The sequence below is a fragment of the Eumetopias jubatus genome, unplaced genomic scaffold (genome assembly GCF_037043125.1).
Source record: "Eumetopias jubatus isolate StellerSeaLion01/CBP00866 unplaced genomic scaffold, mEumJub1_p1.0 scaffold_12, whole genome shotgun sequence".
In the NCBI taxonomy this organism is placed as follows: Eukaryota; Metazoa; Chordata; class Mammalia; order Carnivora; family Otariidae; genus Eumetopias; species Eumetopias jubatus.
The window spans coordinates 25,718,255-25,745,774 of NW_028274818.1; the positions used below are offsets into that span (position 1 = coordinate 25,718,255).

A 27,520-nucleotide genomic window follows, 5' to 3' on the forward strand; every position below is an offset into this window, starting at 1 on the left:
TCAGAGCTCCAGGTAGCCTTCGAGGACCAGCATTGCCACCAATGAGGAGAGAATGGTGCCAGGATGTGGGGCCGGGCTGATTGCAGAGTTCTCCACCATCATGCTTGTGCCTGAAACCAGCAGGTGGAAAAGTGGGGCTGTGTCCGCTGGGCTTGGGGCCAGCCTGCCCCCGACCCACCCCCAGGACAGGATCCAAACCTTGGCTAAGGAGACTCGGGGAGGGCGGCTTCAGGGCTGGGAGGTGTTCTCAGCCCTGCTCCTACAGCATTTTCTAAGACCTTTGCTTCTGCAGTCCCGAGACCGGCCCTGTACCCCGTGAAGGGAGCTCACTCCTCCCTGGCCCTCAGGGATGTGTGGGGGTGGGGCACGGGTGGCAGGGAGGGCCGTGCCAGGACTCGGTTACACTCCATTCCTGCCTCCCTTCCTCTTTCCCCTGGGGGTCTGGCTGAGTTGGGGTTGGTTTGGGTGGGAATGGTTCCTTCATCAGGCATCTGGATGGACCCTGATGCTCCTGGGGGATAAGGTGGGGAAGAGACAGCACCTCCATTCCTCACAATGTGGACTTCTGCTGGGGTCCCGTCCCCTCCAGGTCCTGTGGTCCGAATCTGCACCAGGGCATGGCCGATGTCTTCCGGAACGGCAATGTCTATCCAGTTCCTGCTGGTGAGGTGGAGCGTGGGAGTCGGGTGTAAGTCATTCTGGTACAGCATCTGGGGGGAGGAGGTTAGCCAAGTTAGAGTTTACTTACAGCCTCTGATTCTTCTCTCTTCCCCAGCTCTGGGCACGGGGAGGTGCCCATTTGGTGCTGGTCCTCACCTTTCCTGTTGCCTGTTGACCCGGACCAGGCTCTTGAACAAGCTCCTCACTGGTGGGAGGAAAGCTTGCAAGCAGCTGAACCATCTTTGCAGACTCCTTAGGCTGGAAGGACCCTCAGGCTTCACCTAGTCCATCGCCGCCCCCTTGAGCCCTGCCTTCCCGCCGTCCTCCCTCCAGACCCTTTTCTTCTGTCTCTGCTACAAGCTACCTATATTTTGTGTCTCCAACAATCCCAAACTCTGCTTATGTCTGACTCGGAGCCCTCTTGCTCCACACTGCAGCTCCCTGTGTCCCCTGGAAATGCAGAGGCGCTGTGCCCGACCACTCAGTGCCTGGTAGGGGCCCTTCCTTACCTTATACCCTGTGACTGCAGACTCATTACGGAGAGGAACCACAGGATCCCACTTGATACTAAGACTGGAGCTTGAGAAAGTCCAGGAGATGTTGCCAGGAGGGCGCTGTGGGGCTGCCGGAGGAGGGAGAAAATTGAGAAATGTTCCCAATGTTTCCTCATCAGCCGCCCCCTTGCCTTAGCCGGTCTTTTTCTAGGTGTCTGCCCACAGCCGTTAAACCCAGAACATTCTATCTATCTGCTGCCTAAGAAACAAACCTCATGAAAACCCAAAGGCTGGAGAAGGGAGAGGTGCTTCAGAGGCCATGAATTCTCCCTATTTTCATTAGTCTTTTTTTTCTTTAAACATTTCATTTATTTATTTAGAGAAAGAATTTGAGCATGAGTGGGGGGAGGGGCAGAGGGAAGGGGAGAAGCAGGCTCCCTGATGAGCAGGGAGCCCAATGCGGGGTTTGATCCCAGCACCCCAGGATCACAGCCTGAGCTGAAGTGATACTTAACCCACTGAGCTACCGAGGCACCCCTATTTTCATTAGTCTTGTGGTTTTGTATCTGTCCAGCCCGGGGTTAGTGGGCTAGAACATTAGTCTTATCGCAGGGGAGAGAGTGGTTCTAGAGGCCCTCCCACCCCCCAGGGGACAGACTCACGGGGCTTCATGGTGGTGGCATCGGCAGAAGGGCTGGCGGGCCCAGTGCCTGCCCGGTTGTAGGCCCGCACGGTCACGTGGTACTTGGTGTTGGGGTGCAGGCCAGTGACTAGGGCACTGGTGTCCAGCCCGGCTGTCCTCACTCGGTCAGCGGCTGCTTCTTTGTCGCCAGCCTTCCAGTAGCGGAGCTGAAAGGGGCAGGGAGACCCCTAGGGTCAGCAGCCAAGCCCACACCTCAGGGCGACCCTGACCCTGACCCTGGCCCTGGCCACCGACATTCTATTCCTCTCCTGCTCCCTCTGGTCCTTCTGACCTGGTCTCGGGTCTCAGACCCCGGACACTAGGTCATGAGCTCCAAGACAGCAGGGACACGTGCGCGTCGCCGCCGGCTTGCTGGCGCCCCGCAGAGAGCCCAGGCAGGGCTGGCTCTAGGCAAGCACTTCACTTCAAGGCTGTCCACAGGTCAGTCTTCGGCTCTGGACATCAGCCACAGGGGCTTGGCTAAGGCTGCCTCCCCAGGGCCGCCCAGACTGCGGCAGTTCCCCACGTCAGTGAATGAGTGATCCCAGGAGGAGCGACCAGTGAGTGAGCTGTGAGGTGCCCCCAGCCCCCCTTCCTCTCCCAGGTCCCAGGTCAGTGCTCACCTCATACCCCAAGAGGATGCCATTCATGTCCTGCTGCACCGGTTCCCAGGTCACGTTCATCTCTGAAGATGACACCCCCTTGGCCCAGACCTTGGTAGGGGCCACCCTGGGCTCTGGGGACCGATAGAGAATGGGTTTGGATTCCCCGGGGCCTCCCTGTGTCCTACAGAGAAGCTGTCGCCCGGGACTGCCCTTGCTTAGGGTATTCGAGACCGCAGGGCCCTGGATGAAGGCCACAGCATCCCCCAGGCCCGCTTCTCTTCCCAGAGAGCCCCCCTCCTCCTTCCCCCAGGCCTGGGCGGGAGACAAGGTAGCCAGGGCTGGGAATGAGGCCGGGGGCCCTCCCGAGCCCCTGGGGTGGCACCGAGCTGCGGTGTGAGCAGCACCCTCCGCACGTACACCCCACGGCCGAGTGGCGGGGGCGGGGCCGGGGGAGGGGCGCACCTTCCTCGGCGGAGTACACCAGCGCCAGGAGGCTCTCGGGCCCTTCCCCGCGGCGGTTGTAGCTGCGGATCTTGACCTCGAAGGGCGTGTAGGGCCGGACGCTGTCGTTGCTGTAGACGAAGTGCTGGGTGTGGGCGCCGGGCACCCGGGCGGTTTGCCAGCGGTCGCTGCCCTGCCTGCGGAAGGACAGCAGGTAGCCGAAGCCGTCTCCGTTCTGGTACTCCCGCGACATGGGCTGGGGGGCAAGAGTGTGGCGTGGGCGAGGGGCCACCGGGCGTTTGCCTGGCCGGCCTCCGGCCCCAGGCAGCCTCGGCCAAGCGGGGCAGCCCCGGGGCTGGGCGGGGGGGGGGGGAGGGTCCTGCAGTGAGTGCCAGGGGAGGGGAGAGGATGCTGCCCGCCCCCACTCAGGGCCGCACAGCGGCTCTGTCTGGGTCCTCTCTACACGCAGCGCAAATCTGGAGGTGCGTGGGGACGGGTGGGGGGCAGGACGTGTCCCTCCAGAGAGCTTGGAGGCACGGTTCTGCCTCTGTCCCTGCAGCTTACCGTCCAGTTGACGATGAGCTCTCCGGGGGCTCCACCCCCTCCGCTGAGTCCTGAGGGTGCCACCGAGGGGGCTGTCAGGGCCAAGGGACACAGATGTGGCTTGTGAATGGACCGTGACGGGGCATAAGCCTCGCGCCCGTGCCCATGCAGCAGACTAGGAAGGGGACACCCCTTCACCCTGGCCGTAGTTTTGTCCTCCAACAGGCCCTCTGGATGTGGGCTCTGGAGTCAACGGAGACGTGACATCAAGTCCCACCTCTGCCACTTACTAGCTCTATGTCCCTGGGCAAGTTACTTAACCTCTCTGAGCCTGAGTCCCCTCTCCGTAAGATGAGGATAATAATGTTTCTCTCAAAGGGCTCTAAGAAGAATAAAATCGAACACGATGGTGCCTAGCTCGTGTACCAATCCATGCTCCGTACTAGTTGATGCTCCATAAGTGATCTTTGTCTTCTTCTCTCCTGTCAGTTTAAAGTAAATAAAAGAGACCAACTCCAGTTTGCTCTAAAATGAGGGCAATAAATCATCTGGAACAGCAGTTAATGCAAAAAATATTTCTTTTGGGTTGCAGGGGGTTTTATTATTATTTTTCTCTTCATGGCAGATTTAATTTCCTAATTGTCTCTAGTATTCAACAAAGCTGATATTAAAACAAGACTCTATTTAATTAGATCACGAATCTTGGCAGGGGGTAACTTGCCTGAGCATCAAAATATTTCCACAAAGAATCCCGCAAGGGGAAACTTACCACTTGATTCTGATGTCAGTAGTTTAGGGCCTTGTAATGTGCAAGGGGTGCTTAACCACATTGCCCATGTGATCCTGTGAGGTGGGCGTTCTCATCACCCTTGTCAAGTGGAAAGACCAAGGCCCAGAGCAGTTGAGTGACTTGCCTAAGGTCACACAGCTAATAAATGGCACAGTTCAAATTTGAACTCAACTCTTCTGATTTCAAAGCCCATCATCTTTGTTCTGCACCCTAGCTGTCTTTTGCTCACCAACTCCTGGGATACCAGAATGAAGGAGACCACTCCCCTCCCTTCATTTGTCTCTCTGAGAAGTTCAACCAAAGAAGGGGCTTTTTCTGGAATTCCTTACTCTGGAGAGGTACCGGTTAAAAATGTTGACTGACTGGAGAGTTGGCCTGGGGCATATGGGAAACCATGTTTAAGGGACACAGGGAGACAGACCCTTACTACACATGGTGGCGGGGGGCGGGGGATGGCTGGGTGGCCGGGGAAAGGGAGACAGGGTCCTGATTCCATGTTGCCCATCTCAGGACCCCAAGGTTCTCATTCTGGAGCTTCAGCTGTGAAAGTCTCAGAGGGTGGGCAGGTGCCTCTCCTGGCTTCTCTCTCCTTCCTTCCCCACTCAAGATGTGACACCTACCTGCCTTTCAGGGAGGCTTATGGGAAGATTGTCCCATTCCACCTGCTCTGAAGGATTTAGAGACACGGACTTCTTCCCTACACACACACACAAACACACACACCTTCCTTATTAACTGATTTCAGCAGCTCACGTACTACCAGGGAGGACGTCTGCCCATCACCCCATGGTCCTGGGTTCAAGTCCAGGCTCTGCCGATGTGACTCTTCTTTTCTCCAGACTTCGATTTTTCCTTTTATTTTGAGATCATCGTAGATTCACATGCGGTTATAAGGTTGGGCCATTTTTTAAAAGGAGGAGTTTGGACTGGATGGTTCTTCCAGCCCCAACAGGCCCAGGCCATGGCCCAGGGCAGAATGAATCGTGTGGTGCAACGGCCTTGCCCTGACTGTGTCCCTTTCTCATCTGTTTTGTTACAGTCCGAAGCCTGGTGAGCAAGGTGGGAACTCCTGTAATTGCTGCTCCCCTGGGGTTCCCTCTCAGGAGGGCTAGGGGCTGTGCCCTGACGTTACTTCTCTTTGGGACCCCCAGGACTCTGACCTGCTTCCTTGGTCCGGATTTTGCTAGAGGGCCCACTGGGCTCCCCGGTGCCCAGGATGTTGCTGGCTAAGACCCGGAACTCATAGTCCATCCAGGGTGTGAGGCCCAGCACCTGGGCGGTCTCGGCGTTGCCCTCGATGTTGGCGGGATCTGCAAGGGACCCGGAGTCAGGGTGCTGGCACTTGTTAGTCTAGATGGAAAGGGCAGGGACTAGGCCTGACTCACCTCATATCCAGCCCTCACGGTGGTGCCTGCCATATGCTCAGTGCTCAGCACCTCTTTTAGAAAGGATGGGAAAACTAGTAGACTTCCCTTCCCCGGGGGCCTCTGTTGATGCTGTGTGCATCAGTGTGAGCCCCAGAGATGGTCTGTCAATGTTCTAAGGGCACAGACTGAGCGCTCCCTTCTCCAGCTCTCTTCCCACTCTCTTGCCATCTGTGGGACCGCCTCCCCCAAGGGCCGGGGAGCTCCCTGCAGGCAGAGGAACTAAGCTTGTCCCTCTCGGAAGTTCCCGGCTCAGCCAGGCCTTATCTGCACTGACCTGGGTGGAACCTCACACTTACTGGTGCGAACCTGCTTCCACTTCCCTGCAGGTGGAGTGCGGGCTTGCAGGGTGTACTTGGCAATGGGGCTGTGGTTGTCGAAACCTCGGCTCCAGCTGAGCTGGACGGTGGTGTCGCCAATGTTCCTCACCACCACGCCTCCTGGGGGACCTGGTGGACCTGCACCAGGGGGTCAGAGTGCAGTGAGTCAGAACTGGGCAGCTTCAAATGTGAGCCAATCTCCTCCCGGCTGGCTCGGGCTGGTGCAGTACCCAGAGGAGGCAGCAGAGGGCGCAGTAAACACGTCCGGGGTGGGAGGGCCAGGAATGGGGGCAGCAGCAGATGGGGGACTGGGAGGTTGGAGAAATGTGTCCCAGGCTGGAGGGGCTCACAGAGGCCCTCACGTAAAGATGTGTATAGATTTCCCAGCACTAGGCTTTGAAAACTGCTGGCCTCAGCCGAGTTCTCCTGTCTTGGGAAGTGGATCTTTAAAATTGTGACTCTGGAGAAGGAATATTTTATTCATCTGGGACCTTCAAAAAACCATGGGATAAGTTCGGCTCCGGGGACTTAGAAGCCCTTCTCTGTCAAAAGCTCTTCCCCACAGCCTTCTGGGAGAGGAGGGGAGTAAGGGAGGAAAGGACAGAGTAGCCCAGCTGGCCCCTGAGGGCGTTGGGGCAGGAGCGGGTTGGGAAACCCCATCACCTCGGACCAGGACTGTGGCCTCCTTGGACGCACTGTCCACCACTGTTTGGGCCATGCACGTGTACTTCCCGCCGTGACGCAGCTGCGCATTCAGGATGGTCAGATCCCCAACTGTCTCCTTCTGCACATGGGGGACAGAGAGTGGGCGAGCAGGTCAGAGGACGGGGCCCTGGCTAGTGCAGTGAGCCATGAGACATGAGGTAGGGCTCAGAGTCCCCTGCTCTGTTATGTCCATGGACCCCTCAGCATCTCGGGGTTTCTGTCTGTTCAGCGGGAGGTATCAGCTTCTCCTCTCTTAGTACCATGGGACTAAACAACAGTTTGTTATGGAGACAGTCAACTGTGGTCCAAGTTGATGATGTCATTTGCGTTGGGGTCAGGAAACAAGAACAGTAGTGGAGGCTTTGCTGGGCGCCTGGCATTCCAGGTTTGTCCCTAACCCTCTCCTAAATGCATGGCCTTCAGGTGGGATCCAGGGAATTGCCTGTCTAAGGTAGGGGCTTCTTCTGAATCCAAGGATGAGTTTGCCATGCATGCATTCCTGAGGGAATGGGGAAAGGCTCTGGGGGTAGTCACAGTTAAGGACATCTTGGGTCCCCTTTCTGTCGGAGGGAGGAGCCGTGAGTCTTCTGGTTTCAGGCCTTACCGTGCTGGCTCTCCGGTAGTGACCCCCAGGCTTATCAAGGTCTATGGGGAAGTCATCCAGGGTCCAGATGAAGGTGAGATCCATGGTGGGGTCATGGGAGGCGTGGCATTGCAGGGTCAGGCTATCTCCCAAGTTGATGTCCGCACTCGAGGGGGCTAGAGTGATCTTGGTTGCATCTGCCAAGCAAAACAATGTCCCTGGGTGGATGGGGGAGGAAAGAGGCCCAGGCAGAGGCAGCAGGGCAGGGTGAGAGGGTTTGACCCTAAGCCCCAGGAAAGAGAAGAGGCAGCATGGCCAACAGGATCTTGACCTCCTAGGAGCCTCACGAATGTGTGAGAGGGAGGCAGGAGTAGATTCTGGATGGTGGCAAGGGGGTGGTCCCAAATGAAGTCCAATCCTGGGATAGCCTCAAAACTCAACTAGGAGGAAGGTGTAAAACACAAGAGCAGGGTGGTGAGGAGGGACTGGCACCCCGTGGCAGCTGGGCTACCTGCCATCTGCCACGCCACACCCCTCACCTCGCACAGATAGGATGCCCGTGCTGTTGGCTTTCCCCATGAAGTTCTCAGCAAAGCAGGTGTATTTGCCTTCATCTGACCGACTGATGTTTCTTATGATCAAGGTGCCTTCCGGAGTTACAGTCACTCTGCAGCAAGGAGAAAGCAGATCTGGCCAACCTAGGGTCACAGTGTCGTCATCGCGGGAAGGGGACTTGCCTTCAGGGTGGATGAGGAGGAGCAGGAATTGGGCCGGGTGGAGTAGGGGTTGTACCTGCTGCTGTTGACCAAAATCTCAGTGCCTTTGCTCCAGAGTACCACGGCCTTCGGAGCCGCCCGGGGCTGACAGGGGATAGCAATCTCTCCCCCGCGGGCTGCAGGGATCAGACGCTTTACAGGGTTCAGCCTGAAGTCGGGGGCCAGGGCTAGAAGGAAAGGGGAGTGCCCTGCAGTCACCCAGGGAATCCTAACCCTGCCCATTGCCTTGATGAAGACGTCCCCTGGCTCCACGTTACACACTTTACTTACTTTACGTACCCTCCGAGGCCAATCCATGAGTGACTTGCAGTAGCTGCACTGCCCAAATACACCCAGAATCCAGCCCCTTCTGGTCACCCCCCCTAACCGCCACCACGCAGGCCCAAGCCACCAAATCTCCTGCAGAACTATTGAAAAGCACCCCCCCCCCAGTTGGTCTTCCTGTTTTTGCACTTTCTTTCTACAATCTCTTCCTCCACTCAGCAGCCTGGCATATCTTTTAAGAAACTTAAACACACACTCAGGATGAAGTCCAGCTCCTCACAAGGGCTCACAAATATGACCCTACCCCTCCACTCACTTCTCACACCACTCTCCTTCATTTATTATGCTCCAACCACCTGGGCCATTTTCTGTCCTTTGGGGATGCCAACGTTTTTTCCTGCCTCAGGACCTTTGCACTTGCCATACATTTTGCTTAAAAATCCCTCAGATCTTTGTATGGCTGGCTCCTTGTTAACACTCAGGTCACACTCCAAATATGACTTCCTCCAAGAGGTCTGGCCACCCTAACTGGCCCACCTTCCTCCTACCACTCCGCTGGATTTTCTTTATACTGTAATTTTATTATGGCTGTCCAAAATTGTTTAATTACATGATTTTGTGCTTGTCCCTCTCTCTCCACTGGATTGTAAGATACTTGAAGGCAGAGATCTTATCTTTCATGTTCACTCCTTAGAAGGTGTTGAATAAATATTGGTTGAAGGAACGAATAAAAGAACGAGTCTTAGTTAAGCTCACTACAACTTGATGAGGTAGGTACCACTATACCCATTTTACAGATGAGGAAACCAAGGCCCCGTGAGCTCAAATCATATAACTAAGAACACTAGCACCAGTGGACATTTATTGGGCACCTGTTCCGTGACAGACAGGTCCTCTCTATCTCATTTCCTCTTCCAAAGAGCAGCACAAGGGCAGGACTGTTATTGCCCACCTTTTATACATCAAGAAACTGAGACACAGAAAATTAAGTTGCCAAAGGTCACATAGCGGAAGGGGCTGGTTTAAACACAAATCTAATTGATTTGGTTGCCGATGATTTTCGCCCCCTTGTTCATAGCAGCCAACAACTTACTTTAAACATGCCAGATATGGTACAAGCCAGAGACCCCGTCTTTGGGACGCTCCCAATCTAGTGTCTCGTCTCCTTTCTTCGATCCCTCTGTTCTGCTCAGAAGCCACTGGAAGACTGCGGGAAGCTGCCCGCGTGTGTTCATGTGTTTAGAAACGCCGCAGTTCAGAACGCTGGAAGCCCCTACCTGCGTGTCTTTGCCGATGGCCCCTGCCCACCTGGGCCCGTACCTTGCACAGCCAGCTCGGCACTGGCATAGATGGTGCCGTGCTTGTTCTCCGCCACACACTGGTACATGCCCGAGTCCTCCAGGCTCAGCTTGGAGAAGCGCAGGTCCCCAGCCAGCACCTCGACACGGGACTGTGCCCAAGAGAGTAGGGGTGGGGCATGAGGGGCATGAGGACTGCTGGAGTGCTGGAGGACGGGGCAGGGGGGAAGGGGGGTGCTGGGGGCAGTGGAGACTCTAGGCGGCCACCGCCCCGTCGATGGGGCTCATTTGCCCATCTCAGGGCCTCCTGGAATCCCAGGACTCGTGTTCCCCAGGCCCCTGCAGATCAGCACACTGAAGCCAGAGGGACAAGGTGACCTACCCAGGACCACAAAGTGATTTTGTGACTCAATTGTGCCCGGATCCAGGTCTCTGGACCCTCGAGTCAGGACTCTGTCCTGGTGACCAGCTGGTGGCCATGTGAATCTGGGATGGAAAGAAGCACCTAGAACCACCCGCCCCGTGGTGCCTTAATTGTCCCATAGAGGCTGCCAGTGGTGGTGCAGAGTCAGGGAGGAAAGTCTGGAAGGTGAGGGAACCAGGTGAGCAGTGGACTGCTGATGTGTGGGAAGCCCCAAGTGTCCTACCTGGGAGGCCAGAGGCTCCCCGTTCCGCAGCCAGCGCACCGTGGGCCGGGGTTTGCCGGCCGCTGCACAGCCCCAACGCAGGTTGGAACCGATGTCAGCCTCCATGTCTGAGATCACCTTCAGCCACTCGGGCTGAGCTGCGGGAGGAAGGGGGAGAAAGGCCGGGGATGAGCTGGGAGGAGCCTCCCGGTCACAGTGGACCCGGATTGCAGTTCCTGTGATAGACAGCAGAGGGCGCCCTCGGCGTTCCGGGACGGGGTTGGGGGTTGGGGAGGAAGCCGGTTGAAGGAAGTTGGCACTTGGTGTCTGTGCCAGTGGCTCTTTTAGCAACTTAAAGCATTCTAAAGCCTTCCATGTGCTCTCTGCAACCCCGAGTGAAGCTCTGAGCTTCTGTTTCCACATCCAGTGCAATCCTGGGGCAGGAGGGCTTAAGTAAGGGGGCCTCCCCTCCTTGACTTTTGGATCTGCTTCCTCAGGGGTAAGAGTGAAGGCAGGGGGAGCGTGTCCCAGCTGTGTACCCTGCACGATGATGCGGCCCTGGACGGTGTCGCGGCCCTTGGAGTTCTCCGCCTCACACTCATAGGTGCCTTCGTCCTCGAAGCTGACGCTGGGGATCTGCAGGGTGGGCTCAGCGGTGGCCCACTGGGGGGACAAGGAGCCGTCCACTTTGCGCCACTTGATCTGGGGGACGGGGCTGGCAGGGGAGACAAAGCCAGAGCAGGTGGGCTGCGCTAGGCAGACTCCCCTGTGCCCGCAGCTCTTGAAGATTCTCACGCCCTCCTGAGGTGCTGGGCAGGTGGGGATGGGGAGGAGGGCGGGAAGGAGAGGGGCAAGGGGGAAGGGCGGGGCCTCTCCCAGGTAGGCTCAGAGCACAGGCAGGGGAGAAGCAAGAAGTAGGGTTCCTCTCTCCTCTCCCCTGCAGTACTTGTGACACCAGTGAACTTCCTTGTGGTTTGTACCCTGAAGCTGGTTTGCTCTCCCTGCCCCCACCCTGCACTGGCCACCGAGCGTCTTCTGGGACTGCCTTCCTCAGCAATGGTCTGTGACCTGTGGTTCTGTGGGTCCCCTTCCCCTCTCCCCAACAGGCTTTGCCTTTACTTTTCAAAAGGCCTCTACTTATTAGTGATTCATTTACTAAAATGGACTAAGGTATCAGTGAGTCTGAAAGGGTTAATACATTAACCTTCCATGTACTTTCTTTCTTTCTTTTTTTTTAAAGTAGGCTCCCCTCCCAGCTTGGAGCCGGACATGGGGCTCAAACCCAGGACCCTGAGATCAAGACCTGGGCTGAGATAAGAGTCAGAAGCTTAACGAACTGAGCCACCCAGGTGCCCCCCACATGCTTTAAATATGAATTTTCTGGAAGCCCAATAACTTTTCACAGAGCAGGGACATCCTAGGTATCCATAGGAGACATGAGGGAAGAGGAGACCAATGTGCAAATCACACTGTTCTACAAACATTTGTAGAGCACCTGCTATTTGCTTAGCCCTGTTCCAACGAATCCTTTCTCTGGGAGAACAGGATTTCTATTGCAATTTTTAAAAGAGAACTGTTAGCATGCATAGAATACTTACTAAATGCCAGACACTGTTCTAGGCACGTCATGTGTATTAACCCACTTCTTGCCTCTCCCCTGCCTGTGATGCAGGTACTATTTATGATGATTACCACGTACAAGTAAGGACGCAGAGGCACAGAGAGGTTAAGTAGTTTATCCACGGCCTCGCAGCCAGCCAGTGACAGAGCTGGGATTTGAACCAGGCCGCCCAGGTTGGGATTCGTGCGTGGCGCTACCTGCCTCCAGCCTGGGGTGTGCATCAGCCCCCTGAGCCTGTCCCGCCTTGCTGGGAGCACCCAGAATGTGTCAGGCCCCTTCACTCCGAGTGACAGTGCTCAGTGAGGGGTGGTCCCTACCCACTGTCGTCCACCGCGCTGCCAGACCCTGCCTGCCCTCTCCCTGGGGTCACCCGGGCCCCGGAGGGGCTCTGAGAGGCTGTGTCCTGGCCTGCCCCCTCCCTCCTCCACCACTCACTTCCCGAAGGCGAAGCACTCCAGGGTGACCTGCTGCCCTACCAGCGCATAGGTCTCTGCTGGGAACCGAGCCTTGATGCTGGGTGCGAAGAGCCTGGTATCTGGGAAGAGAGGGATTTTGCAGATCGGACACAAGGGTTGCAGGCCAGGTGCTGCTGGGCTTAGGACCTCAGCACAGCTCAGAGCCGACTCTTTCTTGACCCCTGTTCCCCCTTGGGGGCCTGGTCTGGGACCCTGCAGCCGGAGGACCCGGGGTTCAGGCCCCAGACCCTGGGCTCTGTGAACCGCTCTTCACAACTTCTGAGGGGAACTCTCTTTTCCCATTATCCGCCGAGCCTTCCAGCTCCCCCTTCCGCACCATGCCCACCGACCCTGACCTTCAGCAGCCAGGTTGAGCTGAGCGAACTTGCTGAAGACGCTCTTGGTGGAGAAGTCCATGTGGCTGGTGGCCAGGCAGGAGTAGTTGCCCAGGTCTGAGGCATTGGTCCGGGCGATGTACAGGTTCCCCGTGGTCTGGGACACGAAGTGACGCCCGTCCGTCGGGATGAAGTTGGGGAACTCATTGAGGAGCCAGCGGTAGGACAGGCCTATGGGACGTGGGGAGTTTGAGGAAACCACGGGGCGCTGGGCTGAGGGGGCAGCTGTGGGTGGGCCCCTCAGCATGCAGACCCTAGGGATCTCTAGACCTAGTCCTGAGGCCTGGGGCTCTGAGGTGGCCCTGAGGGAGCCCTAGAAGAAAGATGTGACGTTGCCCCTGCCCTCGGGGTGCTCCCAGTCTGAAGGCGGAGGCAGGGCACAGAGCTAGAAAATGACAGACCCATGAAGGAAACACAAAATCATTTTGAGCTGGGGAACCAGGGGTCCGTGCTTCCAAGGGCCACTCACTACCTTTTACTCCATCCCTGAGTGACTGGAGGTCCCTCCTGTGCCCTGTGTCTAACCGTGGGCCAGGGTCCCGACTCACCTGGGTAGTGCGCGGGCGGGTTACAGGGCAGCATCACCCCCCAGCCTTCGTGGGTTTTCACCGGGTCTCGCTCCTCCTTCGAGAACTCCTGCAGAACTGGAGATAAAGACCAGGCACTCGGGCACCGTCCTCCAAGCCTCCACGGGACGTAGTTACCTGCCCTTTCTGGACACTCTTCCCAGCCCCCTACTGCCCTCCCCCGAAGCGCAGCACCCCATGGGTCTCACAGCCGAAGCGGAGAACAGCCTCCCTGCTGACGACGGTGCCCACTGCGTTGGAGGCTAGGCACTGGTAGACGCCGGCGTCCTGGGCCTTGGTGGGGTTCATGATGACCAGGTTACCCCCCACCAGCTGGTGGCGGGAGTCTGGCTCCAGCTTCATCTCGGTGCCGTTCATCTTCCACCTGCAGCCGGGGGCAGAGGGGGAGACCCTCCTGAGTCCCGCTTGGCTGGACCCAGCCTGGGGGCAGGGTTGGGGTGAGGAAAACCTGCATGGCTGCCTGGGGCCTCCCGCACCCGCCATGGGGGGGGGGGTCTCACCTATAGGTGGCTGGAGGGCTGGCCCGGGCCCGGCAAGCCAGCGTCACCTTCTCCTCCGTGGACTCCTCTGGGAATAGCAGACCGAGGGGCTGATCTTCAAAGACTGGCCCAAAGGTGGCCGGGGATCCCCGGGCTGAACTCTGAGCTGTAGATGGGGGACACCACCAGAGGCCTCAGGGCCTAGGGCCCGATAGGGCAGTGCTGTCCAATAGAACATTCTGTGAGGATGGCAAGATGCCATTTTCTGCACTGCCCAATACTGTAGCCAAGAGCCCCAGCTATCAAGCCCTCAAAATGTGGCCAGTGCAGCCGAGGAACCCGCCCCCCTGGGTCTGGAGGAGTGTTCCGTCTGGCACAGGGTGTGTGCTCTGGAAATGTCTGCGGGACCCAAGCACGGGGTAGGGTGGAGGGTAGGGGAAGAAGGAAGGGGTTATGGGGGGGGGTGCAGTTTGCTTTGGAGGCATCTTTATACAGTTCCAGTGTGACAATTCAAGAGAGAGAGGCCTGGGAGATGAAATGACTCGTTTGTGGTCACAAGGCAAGTCTGTGGCACATGCAGGTCTAGACTCCCGTCTCCTGAATTTGCTGAGCAAATGGGTATCCCTGGTACAAATGGAGTTTTCATGCCTGGCCTCGTGCCAGGGCGGATGCCTCTTTCTCCAGGCCCCATTGTTCAACCTCATCTGGGCGGGGGACACTGAGGCACAGAGGGCAGTGTTTCACACCTGCCTTCCCACAGGGCTGGGGAGCGGGCTCTGTTTGCTGACTCGTGGGGTCCGTCATGCTTTTGGCCTTTGTGGTGTCGGGCAGGAACCAGGCCACCCCTAATTGGCTCCTACCCCTCAATGCAGCTGGTTTCAGGCCCTCCTTGGTGAGTTGTGGGGGGTGAGCTCCCCATTAACCAATTAGTGCCTCCTCTCCCTGCGCATCCAGCTGCCGGCCCCGCTCCAGGGGTGGGGGGTGCACCCCCATGCCACAGCTGAGGCCAAGCCCTGTACCCCAGGGAATGAGGGCGGCTGTTAAGCAGCTCTCAGAATGAGGAAGGAGGCAGGGCTCCCTGAAATGGCATCCCCCATCGCCCTCCCCACCACCCATCGCTCTCCCTCCCTGCCGCCCCAGGCCTCAGAGGCCACAGCAGCGGTGCCAGCATCATCTGGGTCAGAGAGCGCAGCTTAATCCCAAGTTAATGATGGTGGTGGGGCGTAGGGACCCCTGCCCCAGCTGGGACTGCCAGGACCGACGGGGAAGGGGGGGCGGCAGGGGCAGCCGGGCAGCTGGAGGCCACCTTGTGTAACAGGCGCTTCCAGTAACTGTGGGGGTGGGGCGGTGGCTGAGGGGGCCTGGGGCGCACTGAGGCTTTAAGACTGGCTTTCTTCCTGAGAAAGCTTTGTCCTCTGCACTCAGCCATGTACGCACCCTCGGCCCAATATCCGCCCACACCTCTCTCTCGCCTACACATCTTTACATGCGTGTGTGTGCACGTGCACGCACACACACACACACACACATACGTACTTACCTCTCTGAGCTATCCCGTCAGATACACAGTCATGCACACATCTGTTCCACGCACATCCAGCTACAAATGTCTGCGTGTGCTTATTTATACACATGCACGTATTCCTACTGATAAAAACAGGTGCTATTTGAGTGCTTACTCTTTTTTTTTTTTTTAAGATTTTATTTATTTATTTGACAGAGCGAGACACAGCGAGAGAAGGAACACAAGCAGCAGGGGTGGGAGAGGGAGACGCAGGCTTCCTGCCAAACAGGGAGCCCAATGCGGGGCTCGATCCCAGGACCCTGGGATCATGACCTGAGCCAAAGGCAGACACTTAACGACTGAGCCACCCAGGCGCCCCTTGCGTGCTTACTCTTTATCGGATGCCACACTTCGTATTTCTTCTCCTACCCTCGTTACAAGACAGGCACTGACATTTCCTTACTTCCCTAATGTGGAAACTGAGATTTAGGAAAGTTCAATAGTTTGCCCCAAATCGCACAGCGAGGAGGAGCAGATCCAGGGATTTGGATCCTGGCCAGCCGCACCCGTAGCCGGCGTCCTCAGCCACAGTGGCCATGATTCTTCCCCTCAGTTCCCATCAGAGCCATCAGAGGCCGGTCCTCCCCCCCACCCCCACCCCGCAGAGGGGCGCTCCCTCTGGAGGGCGGCGGGGGCCGAGAGCCATCACTCTTGCTGGAAGGTTTTCCATGCACATTCGTCATCCCCCCAAATGTAGCACCCGGTCCACGCAACAACTCGCTGGCATTGCCACCGTCTTAAACATCCACAAACACACTCTCATTCACCCCACACCTTCCTCTGAGGCTGCACTCGCGCCCACCACACACACACATACGCCCCCTTCCTTGCTGCCCGTGTTCCACATCCTCTCTGATTCTGATTCCCTGTTCTGGCAACTCTGCTCCCCCAAACATGGGCATCTGGAAGCCTCAGAGGAAGGGGCTAGAGAGACGCAAACATAGAGGGGCCTCCTCGCTGCCTTTCCTGGCCTGGGTGCCAGCGACCCAAGGCTGCTTCTCCAGGGCAGGTTAGCGAGGGGAGCCACCTTTCTGGGAGGGGTGAGAGCCAGTGATGGGATGTTCCACTCGGGTCTCTGGGGCTCGGGGATGTGGCAGACTGGGTCCCCTCTCCCTGGGCCTTCCTGCATCCCTGGGTCTAAGAGCCCAGCAGCTACCCACACCCCCTGCCTCAGGTGATGTGGTCCGGGCCTGAGCTGGCCCCGACACGGGGGCCAGTGCTGAGGACCCCCGGAGCCTCTCCTCTGCTCTCTCAGGGGTGGCTGTCTGCTGCTCGGTGCAGCCTGAGCTCCCCACCCTCCACGGCTCCTTTGGCCCCGGGCAGGGGGCGGGGCGCTGAGAGCCTCAGTCCGGCCTTTGGGTCAGCCCTGTTTCCCTGCAGCCTCACTGATTCGGGGGCAGGCCTGGAAGGCAGTTAGGAGGTAATGAGAACATCGGGAAGTGTGCCAGTGGAGTCCCCCCGGGTGAGACAGAACCTAAAACGGGCCTGCCGCAGTCTTGCAGGGGCGTGGGGCCGGGAGGAGGAGTGGAAGCGGCTAGGACTCCGGAAGGGCGGGGGACGGGGACGCCTTCTCCCATGGAGGTCTCTACGGAGAAAGGAGGCGTCTATTGATCTGGGCTGGGGGTCAGGGCGGAGAGGCCAGGCAGTCCCAACAGGCCCCCCCCCAGGGCAGGAGCAGGTAGCGGGGGACCTCCCTCCAGCTCTTGGATGGACTGGGTCTCAGGCACCTTCTTCCCCGCATACTCCCCAGGGGCCGGCCAGCCTGGGTCTGGGCCCCAGCTGCCCTCTTCTGCCCGCCTGCCTCCAGTGCGCTCCCTACCTCACGGCTCCCCTGGCAAGAGAACGCTTGCCTCCGGCCTTCAGCCTCGGCCGCCCTGTGCTCTGTCTCCCGTCTTCTCACGTCCTGCACTTGGTCTGTCTGCCAGGCCACAGCGTGGCCCTGGGGAGCCCTCCTAGAGTTTTGTGGTATCGATCCCCGTCTCCTCATGTCAGAGGACGCTAGAGCGGGAGGATCCGATAGAACTTCCTGTGATGATGGAAATGTTCTAGAATCTGTGCTATCCAATATGGTTATTAGCCCTTAAAATGTGGCTTGCACAACGGAAAGACTAATTGTAAAATTTAATTTAATCTCGGTTCTAATCGTTCCATGTGGCTATTGGCTACCCTATTGGACAGCACGGCTCCTTAGGGGTTGCAGCTAGATGACAAGATCATGGAGATCTGATCGTGCCATAATCTTGCCGTGGGGCCCAAGGCAAGCCTCAGCCTCTCTGGATCGTGCTTCCTTCATCTATATTATGGTGGAGACTCATTCCTTCTGACCTCGAAGGGAAGGTAAGATCCACAAATGGGAAAATTTTAGCAAGGAAATGGCCTCAAAAATCTAAGTGCCACAGCAATGCAGGGTCAATGATTTCTGAAGTCATCACTAAAATAATAGCAATAATAGAGCAATAGAATCATCCTGCTGGGTTTTGGAGCCCAGATGAACCCTCATACCTGGAGAGGAGACAAGGACCACAGCGACCAGCAGCAGCAGGTGTGACTTCCTCCTGGTGGGTATCCCCATGGTGGGTGTCCTGGGCGGCAATGGGGGGCAGAGGAGAGGAGGCTCAGCCCAGCGCGGGGAGAGTCCAGCTGGAGGCTGAGAAGGACCTAGGGAGGCAGAGGATGGGGAGGACTCTGAGCCGAGGAGCGCCCCTCCCGGCTTCGTCCTGGCTCACTGGTAAGTAGGCAGTGCTTCTCCCCCAGCCTGGGGAGAGGCCGGAATTGCTCTGCACTCACCCTCCCCAAGCCCCCAGGGGAAGGGGCTTGGCTGTTACAGAGGAGCTCTTTCCGGGCTGAGTGCCTACCAGGGGGCCCCTGGGAGTCTGGCTCTGCCCTGTACATGCCCCCCCCTCCCCTGCAGCCAGCAGGGGTTTGCTCGGGAGGTAAAAGCAGTAACTAATTGGGAGGCAAGAACCCACCTGCCCCTCAGCGGTAATAGCTCTTGATGTAGGGTCCAGAAGAGAACAGGGCCCTGCCTGGGTGGTGGGGAGCATCTTCCTCCTCCAGGGTTTGGGGCCCAATTTCCCCTGCCCCTCCCCCACAGCTGCCAGGGTTTGGGGGTGATAAGCCCCTCTGGGAGCTGCCTTAAGTCTCTCAGGGTCGGGGTGCCTGGGTGGCTCAGTCGTTAAGCATCTGCCTTTGGCTCAGGTCATGATCTCAGGGTCCTGGGATCAAGCCCCACATCGGGCTCTCTGCTCAGCGGGAAGCCTGCTTCTCCCTCTCCCCCTCTTTGTATTCCCTCTCTTGCTGTGTCTCTCTCTGTCAAATAAATAAAATCTTTAAAAAAGGGGGGGTCTTCCTTGTTTTTCTAGCAGCGAGGAGGAGTTTCACTGGTTTATTCACACCCTCTCACCTGGGCCCCAGGTGAGGCACTTATCTTCTGTGCACCATGGAGCCCTAGCCTTGGCCCCATCAGCGGTGCTCCCCAGCTAGGAGGGCTGATGGGCCCCCACAGGCCTTCTAGGATCCAAGCTTAATGTGGCTCCCAGAGGAGCCTTCCTCTTATACAGAGACTTGGTTAAATCCTGGAGCTCTGGAGAACCTGTTCCCTGGGCAGGGGCACCCAGAGCAAGTCAGAGCTCCCCTCCATCAGGAAGCGAGATGGGGCCTCATCCTGAGAGGGGCGGGCAGGCCCAGCCTTTCCATCTGCTCCCCATCTCCAGGCTGGTGTTCTGAGTTCTGGGGGTAGTGTGGAATCTCAGGGGTCTGCTTTTCGGTTTTAGAGGGAGCCTGGGTCACTGGGCTCCCAGGGCTCCCCATCAGAGCTGCCATGGGGAGCAGATAACCCAGATGCAGATTCTGCTTCTCTGCCTTGCACCTTTCCAGAAGCCTGAAAAGGCAGAGGGGGCTGAGACTGGGGGAGAGCCTGGTGGCAAGACCCACACCATCTCTGGGTCTGAGTGTCTTCATCTGTAAGATGGGTGCTCTGAGACTGCAGTGCCCCCAGAGAATGCAGCGTGGCTGAGGGCCTGGGATGCTGTCCCCTGAAGGGGGAGGACGGCGGGGGGAGGGGAAGGCAGGCTACAAATGACTTCAGAGTCTGCCGCCAGGGCCAGTGCAGGGTCTAAAGACCAATGCAAGGCCGGGATCTCCCGGTCTCACTTCATGCTCTAGTCCTTTGGAAAGCAAGGACTCCCAAACCCCTTTGAACCTCAACATCTGGCCGCCTGCAGCCTTTCTCAGCCTCCTGAGAGGGAGGGGAGGGGGAGTCAGGGAGGCTGTGGGCTGAGAAGCTGGGTGTTGGTGGGGGTGGGGCAGTGGTGTTTAAACATATGGCACTCCCTCTTCTGCCCCACGGCCAGCCTCATATCCACTTCCCTTTGTCAGGAAGGCGCCCAGGTGCCACCTCTCCATGCCCATGCACCCCCTCTCTGTCCTTGCCACTTTCAGTTCCAGACTGGAGCCCAGAAATTCTGTACTGGCCAGGAAGCCCTTCAGAGGCCCCCACAGGCACACAGACTGCAGCTCTGCTCGCGACTAGACCCTTGGCGCCCCCCGCCCCCCGTGGAGGTGCATCTGCCTCCATTCAGAGCCTGTGCGCTCCCCAAGGACAGAGACCCACTCCTTCATCTTGGTATGGCTGGTGCCCAGCAAGTGCCCCGCGAACAGTAGGTGTGACTTGTGGGTCGCATTCAACTGATGGCAAGCGGCTGTGACCAGCTCCTCCAGCAGTGGACACACGCTGTCACACACTCCCACTCTCCGCAGAGCTGATTCGGGGGCGCCAGGCTTCATGCTCCCCAAGGGCTGCCCGAGGGCCAACTCCCCAGGCCACACACCCTCACACACACTCTCTCTCATACTCATAGACTCACGGACACACTGTCTCTCAGACACACCCTCTCACATGCACACACGCACACTCCGTCTCTTCGTCTCACATACTTTCTCAGACACTTTTATACACTTTCACACATACTCCCACTCTCTTCCCCACACACCTTCACATACACACTCACACACACACGCACACACATACACACACACGCACACTCACACACTCAGGTCTCTAAGGTCAGCAGGGTGTTTTGTCATGGAAGAATCTAGAAGTATGGCCCTGGATGCTATGCTCCTGATAGGGAGCCACGAGAGCACTGCGAATCATCACAGGCTTTGGAATCCACAGATAGGAGTCAGTGATATGCCTTCCTTTCCTCACAGCTTTGTGAGCCTGGACAGGTTATTCCTCCTGGGGGAAGCTCGGTTTGCTCATCTACCACGTGGATGTCATAACACTTAGGTTCCAGAGCTGTTCTGAGTGGGAAAGGAGGTGATGGAGCGCCCTGCAGAAGTCCGGGGCTGTTTGGACTTGCCTTGGGGTCACGGTTCGGATGGGGGAATGGAGAGAGGATGGGGCTCCAGATCCCTTCCCCATTTCAGCCAGAGCAGGTCCACTTGTACCCGCTTCACCTCCTGGAAGTTCCCTTTAAACAAAGGGTTCCTTGGTTCCAAAATTTTGAAAACGCCCCTGGGTGCTGGTGCGGCGCGTCCTGGAGTCTGGCACAGAGAAGGTGCTCCATCATCGTTTGCTTCCTGCCCTTTGTCTGCCTGCCATTCCTAGGAGCTCAGGGAGGGGGCAGGGTGCGCGCTCAGGGAGGAGCCTGGGCTGGGCTCCGGGCAGTCATCCTGAGTGTGCCCAAGCAAAGCAGAAACAGATGACCGAGGGAGCTGGGGCTGGGGCTGGAGGCTCCGGGGCAGGAGTCTGGTGCTGCCCACCAGCAGTGCTGGCGAGTGTTGGGCGGGGGAGTGTGTGTGCACGTGCATGCGCACGCAGGTATGTGATGTCTATTTGCATCTGTGTGCTGTGTCTCTATGTCCCTGTGTATATGTGTGGTCTGGTCTTTGTTTCTATGCATGTGTCTGTGTCTGTTTATGGGTACGTCTGGTGTGTGTGTGTGTGTGTGTGTGTGTGTGTGTGTGTGTGTCCTCAGCACAGGGCATGACGACCCAGTTCCTGCCTTGTTTCTCTGTGACCTGCCAGGAGGACCACTCACCCTGGAGCACTTCTCACTGCAGTGGTCAGAATTACCTGTTAGCTCTTACCATGGGCGTACATCATGCATAACACAATCCCACTGCTCATTCTACACTTCAGTTTAATCCAGACTTTTATCAGTCACCTTGGGCTGATGGGCCCTGGGCAGCCCCTGGGGACTGAGACCTGCCTCAGAAGGGACATGGCTTGGGGAGGGGCTGGGATCGAGGAACTCTTGGGGTTGCCTTTGGGGAACACTAGAGACCAGTCAGGCCAATCATATGTACATTGACTCCACTGTGTGCCAAGGACTTGTTTGAACACACACACACACACACACACACACACACACACACACACACCCGGAGCCTGGGTCAAAGTTTGAGCTTCTTGCCTCCCTGAAGGTGAGGCAGCTGGCATCCAGTTTTGCCCCATATCCCTTTCCCTTCCAGTGTTTATTACCACGTGCCAGGCATTGTGCTAAGCCCTGGGGAGAGACTGATGAACACACAGCCTTTGCAGAGCTTCCTGACCCACTAAGTGGCCCAGTCATTTCCCTATACCATCTGCCCTATGACACATTCTAGAATGCCCAGGAGGGAGGAGGCCTTTTTGTCGGGAGCAAGGCAGGAGTGGAGCTATGCCAGGCCCAGAGACGGCCCTCTGAGCCCGGAGCCAGCCAAGCCTGGCCCAGGCCAGCTGCCCTGGTGCAGGGGTGCAGGGGTGCAGGCTGGCACAGGCTGGCACAGGCAGATGCAGGCTGGCACCATCAGGGGTTGGTCCTGTGTGGCGGCAGCACATGAGGGAATGGGCTGCTTGGGGGTTCAGGGGCACCAGGGGAAGTGGGCTGAATTGCTGGGTGTGTTCACGCGCGTGTGTTCACCCCCGGGGGACAGCTGCAGGATGGAAAGCTGTGAGCCAGACTCCAGCACACGACAGGGTTTTCTGGGCTGAGGACCCCTGCACGGAACCAGCTAGAAAATGACAGATACACTCTGCCTGAATGCAACCACTTGGGACACCCAGCTCCTGGCCCTGACTTGGTCTCTCCTTCCCCTGGCTAATGGAGATTTCAGTACTGAGGGGTTTGGCGACTTTGAAATGGGTGCTGGTAGGATAAGGGGAAGTTTGGAGCCCAGTTGAGGGCAGAGACTAAGTGACTTATTATAAGCCAAGAAGTACTGCGGGAGCCTCTCGGCTACCCACCATCCTCCATCCTGCAGCGCAGCATAGTGGTTAACGGCCTGAGCTCTGTGCCAACCGGCTTGGCCCTTACTAGTTAGCATACAACTAACTAGCATAACCCTAGCTCTTACATTCATTACCTACCCTCTCCGAGCCTCAGTTTCCCCACCTGCAAAATGGGGATGAGAAGGGGCTCTGGGGGGGTCAGCAGCGGGCCTGGCCTTAGTGAGTACTCAGAAAAGATCAGATCTTACCCCTGACAACCCTCCCGGGACCTCCAGCATGGGCCCCGGCACACCGAGGGACACAGACAGACGCCGCCCGAGGCCGACTCACTCCCACACGGTCATGACATTCGGGCGGCGCTCACAGATGTGTGGGATGCTGACGGATTCCCACAGTCTCCCTGGGCAGGCGCCTTCCTCTGCTCTGCCCCACAGGTGCAACAGGCCCGGGCAAGTAGCTGCAAGCACACCATCCAAGACGAGGGCACAAGCACATCGAATCACACCCAGAGCGCGTGTGTTCAGGAGGGCACCTGGTGAGGACATGCACGTGGGCGCTCCCAGCAGGCCCTGCTCCTCGACCACCCCCACCTCCTGCCTGCAGGGTCCAGGATGGGAGGGGCACTCTGCCTAGGGAGGGAACAGCCACCCAGGATAGGATCACTGTCCTCCAGGAACGTCTGAACCACTCCACACCTCTCTGGAAGGACAGGGGTCTGTGGTGGCCTGGTGGGGCCACAGGCCAGGAAGGGCCGGAGCTGCTGGGAGAGGAGGGTAGTGGTGGAAAGGTCTCGGTGGGAAAGGCTGGTGCCCTGAACTGGAGGAGGTCCTTAGGACAGATTTGGGTGGGATGGGGACCTCCTCAGTCCCCAGTGGGGGACAGGGACTGGGTGGGGACAGGGGAGTTGTGCAGCTGGGTCTCTCCCCAGCCCCCTCCATGTGCTCCCTCCCTTCCCACTCCCCAGTTTTCTCTGCAGGTTCTTTGTACTAGCAGCTGGTTCCGAGCCCCGAGCCAAGGCTCTGCTGTGCCCTCTGGGGGGGAGCTGTGACCCCAGGCTCCCGCATTTGTCTGAGCTTTCGGCACCAGGGGAGTCTGGCCCGTCCTCTGCTGCCTGGAGTCTCTGACTCTCCTGCCCTGGGCCTCTCCCTTGGAGAGACGCCTCAGAGTGGGCACTGGAAGAAGAGAGAGCCTTGCGTCCTCCTGGGAGGAGCTCGTGGTAGGGGGCAAGCCGTACCGAGACCCAGATTTTCCCCACTCCCCTGCCAGGGTGGAGTGGGACAGACTGAGCAAGGGGTTTGGAAGGACCATCCCTGTTTGAGAGGCCAGAATTAGGATGTTTCAACTTGGTTCTGAAGAACCATATTAGGAAGAAATCAGCGGACCAATTTCCCTATGTCCCATGATCTCTGCAGAGCGGAGACTCCCCCCAGTTCCTGGACAGTTTCCTGCAGGCTGCTTCAGAGCCAAGCCTGGTGGGGGTGCATTTGGACCTGCTCCTCCCCTCAGATTGGTTTCTGCTCCGGGGCCCAGATTAACTGTGTCTCTTGGGCCGTACTGCAGGAAGGCTGCCTTCCAGCCAAACGCAGGATGGGGGCCTAGGAGTCGGCACACTTTGAGAGGATGGGGGCTACGGCTGGAGGAGATCCAGCAGGTTCATCTGGATGGTTGCGGGGTGGGGGTGGGCTCGTTAGATGAGAAGGGTGCTGAGGTGCGCTTGGGCCTGCATGTGTCCTGGGGCAGGGAGTGCTCAGTTTTGGGTGACAGCGTCACACCTTTGCATGAACACGGAAACATGGGCTCATTTTGCACGAAGAGAAGTCATTAAGCCAAAGAAAGGACTTCTCTACTCCAAGATGGTTCCCATCAGGGCGCAGAGTCCACGGAAACCCCCATGAACTTTCCAGGTTCGCAAACCCCCTTGTGAGGTGCGAGGGAGATTAGGGTGGTTCAGAAGAATGAGAGACGGCCAGCCTGCGGAAGGGGCTGAAAAGGATCTCTGTCTTCTTATGAGTCACCCCGTTACCTTTTGAAAGAACATAACCCGAGGCTGGAAGGAATTTAGAGGGCCGTCCACCCCACATCTGCCTCCAGTCAGGGCTGTCTAGCTGTGGCCCGGACCCCAGTCGTCAAACCCTCTGAATAGTCCCCGGAGAGGAGAGGAGATTGCCCCTCCTCCTCATGGCTCATCTTCCTGGCTAGGAGGTGTCTTTAGCAGTCTGACTTCAATCCCTCCTGTTCCACTGGCATGTTCTTTGCTCTGGTTCTTCTTTCCCTGTGTATCGCCCACCTCTTGCTCAGCCCCTGGTTCTGCCCTAGGAATCTTCCCTAGATCACAAATAGCACCCATGGTCAGGTTTACAGATCATCTCTGAGATATGCTTTCTCACAAACATTTGGCTTGAGGACGTGGGAGCAGGGGACACATACATCCTCCCACCCACCCCAAATGTATTGCTTCCCTCATGGCCTCAGGGTCCGAGAGGGTGCCCTGGGGAGACCCCATTCTGCGTACTCGCTCCTGAGGACTAAATTCGGTCAGTCAGAGACAATATGTACAACCATCCCGTTGAACACAGAAGCCCAACTACACGTGTCTCTATTTGAACAACTGCCGGCAGAGAAGGTGCTGGAAGAGAGTTGCATAAGGAGTGAAATCTGGCAGGGCAATGGTGTGGAGGGAGGTTGAGACCTGAGGCTGGAGGGGTACACTCGGCCAGGGAAGGGAGTGTGAGCGAAGAGCTTGGCCAGGTGGGGGAGTAGAAGATGAAGGAGTTGTAAGAGTTGAAAGAGCAGGGGACCCAGCTCCAGGCACCTGTCCGCCTGGGTGCCTCTGCTTCCCTTCCTGCTGGGGAGCACCAGAAGGACGGGTGAACCTTACGTGACTTTGATGCCCCCTTCCCATCTGTCTCCCTCCTCCCTTCTGCTGGCTGAGGACTCCCGATAGATCCCTTGGGAAATTAGGAATAACTCTGACCTTGTGGCAAAAGCCTTGCTCGAGTAGTTTTGCAGCCTGGCTAGGAAGGGGTTAACTGGTGAGGCACCCTGGGGAGGGGCTTGGATGTTGCCATCTCTGGGGGTGGGGGGGGGCAGAAGTCCCTCCTCCCAAGGCCAGGAGTCAGGGTACCATTTCCCTGCTCCACCCTCAGGAGCCAGGGTCCCATCAGCCTCTCCCACAGGTGGCCCACCCTTTGCTGCCCTTGATCTCCAGTGGCTCATCTGGTCCCTCTGAGGGTGAATGGGAGGCTAAGTGGACAGAGCATCTCTCTGGCCAGAGGGTCAGGGGAGGAGCCCCAGGCTGCAGCCCAGAAGAAGATCTTGGGAGCCTCCTGAGGGACTGGGTTATTCGGGCTGTTCTTCTTCTGCCCGCCCCTGAACAGAGGGAAAAGGATGCTGGGCTGGGAAGGGGGCTGGGGGTTCTGGGGGAGTCAGGCTGAAAGGAAGGGCAATGGGGTCTGACCAGTCACAGGCTGATTGTTGGAGAAGGGGGAACGTTAAGGGCAGGTACTTTGGGGGCCAGAGAACCTGCCCTTCTCATGGGCCACCCTCTCCTGGTCTGCCTGGATTCCCAAACCTCCAGACAACCTTGACTGACAGCTTTTCCTCCCAGGACACAGGCTCAGCCCCCAGTGTTGTGTGGCTGAAGGGTCCCGACTTTGTCTCCACGTAGCACCTGGACTGTCCCCTTCCACAGGTGCTGTGTCATCTCAGCCCCTTTTTTGTTTCCCATACCTGGGAATCCCTCCTGGGGAAGGCAACAGGATTCAGCTCTGGACACGGGCTGAGGCTGCTTCCCCCACCTCTCTGGTGGGTGATGTAAGCCCCATGGTACTCTCTCTTTCTGGACCAAGATGAGCCCTCCCCCCTTCTCCCCGGGCCCCTTTCCTCTAGGGAAAGGCGAACTTGATGCCAATTCTTCCCTCCCACCAGTGAGGAGGAGGGGAGGGAATCTGGGGAGAAGGCAAGGTTGGGGTGGGGGAAGAAAAGGAATTTCAGCCCTGGCTTCCCAGCTTCTCACCCTTGGGGATGGGACTTGCCTCAGTTTCTCCTCCCTAAGTCCCCACTCCTGGACAGGCTTTTGCCCAAACTTGAGTTCCACTCCCCCCTCTCTCTTCCACAGCCTCTAACTGAAGCAAGACTTTGCAAAGGGGTCACCCCACAGAGGTAGACTCAAGGCCACCTCAGGTCTGGATGGTCAGGCTCAATTCCACCCAGGGACTCCTGGGGGAGGTGGGGGCGGGTGGTGGTGTGTGCAGGCCAGAGTCTGGGGCTTGGCCTCATGGACCATCTGGTCCTGGCCCTGGGCGCCAGGCAGGCCCTGGGGCCCCTGCCCTCTCTGTAGGCAGGTGTCAGGACCGGCTGGAATTCCTGGACACCTGGACACCACTAGGGTCCAGCTTCCCGGCCAGGATCGGCCTGCCAGGCCCCTGAGGATGCCACCCACGTAGACAGGGTGGAGGGGACCTCCGGTTCGGTGGCTGCCCCCCCAGGGGCTGGGCGAGAAGTCAGACTGGCCGCAGCCGCAACGGGTCGGGGCTCCTGCTCTGCCCCTGCCCCCTCCCAAGTTGCAAGGAAACTGAGCCGGAGACCCTGAGCCGCAGCAGCGCCGGGAAGCCCCCTTCCCCTCCCCCCCCCCCCGAGTTGGGGGAGACAAAAGCGGTTGGCACCTACCTGGGGAGAAAGAAGGGTGTTGGCTGGGGCAGGTGAACGCTGCCCGAGGCGGTGAGCCGGAGCCAGCCCGGCCGCTGGCCCCCGGGGCCGCCCTTCTCTCCTCCCCTGCTCCCCTCGGCGGCGGGCCGCGGTCCTGGGGTGGCAGGGGCGGCCGCGGTGGCGGCGGCGGCGGCGGCGGCGGCGGTGGCGGTGGCGGGCGAGGGCGCCTGTGTGTGTGCGCGCCCGCCCAGAGCCACTGCAGCATCTCTGCATCAAGATGTGCTCCTCCCTCTTCCAGGCTCCGCTCACTGGCTGGCTCCGGTCCTCAGCCAACGCTCGGGGGCC

General features: G+C 58.2%; 1 protein-coding gene across 1 annotated transcript; it reads right to left on the reverse strand.

Annotated features, from left to right (window-relative positions):
* On the reverse strand, nucleotides 1–27,296 carry CNTN2 (contactin 2). Its single transcript, XM_028120325.2, has 23 exons — nucleotides 27,197–27,296; nucleotides 17,815–17,970; nucleotides 13,770–13,914; nucleotides 13,458–13,633; nucleotides 13,231–13,326; nucleotides 12,644–12,853; nucleotides 12,268–12,367; nucleotides 10,751–10,926; nucleotides 10,233–10,369; nucleotides 9,608–9,737; nucleotides 8,040–8,190; nucleotides 7,787–7,914; nucleotides 7,269–7,444; nucleotides 6,623–6,743; nucleotides 5,939–6,097; nucleotides 5,376–5,525; nucleotides 3,447–3,517; nucleotides 2,904–3,138; nucleotides 2,460–2,572; nucleotides 1,817–2,003; nucleotides 1,170–1,282; nucleotides 542–710; nucleotides 1–110 (listed from the first exon to the last, which is right to left on the reverse strand). The coding sequence occupies exons 2-23, from the start codon at nucleotides 17,882–17,884 to the stop codon at nucleotides 1–3; spliced, it is 3,123 nt and encodes a 1,040-aa protein (XP_027976126.1). The 5' UTR covers nucleotides 17,885–17,970; nucleotides 27,197–27,296.
* Between the last annotated feature and the right edge of the window lie 224 nt (nucleotides 27,297–27,520).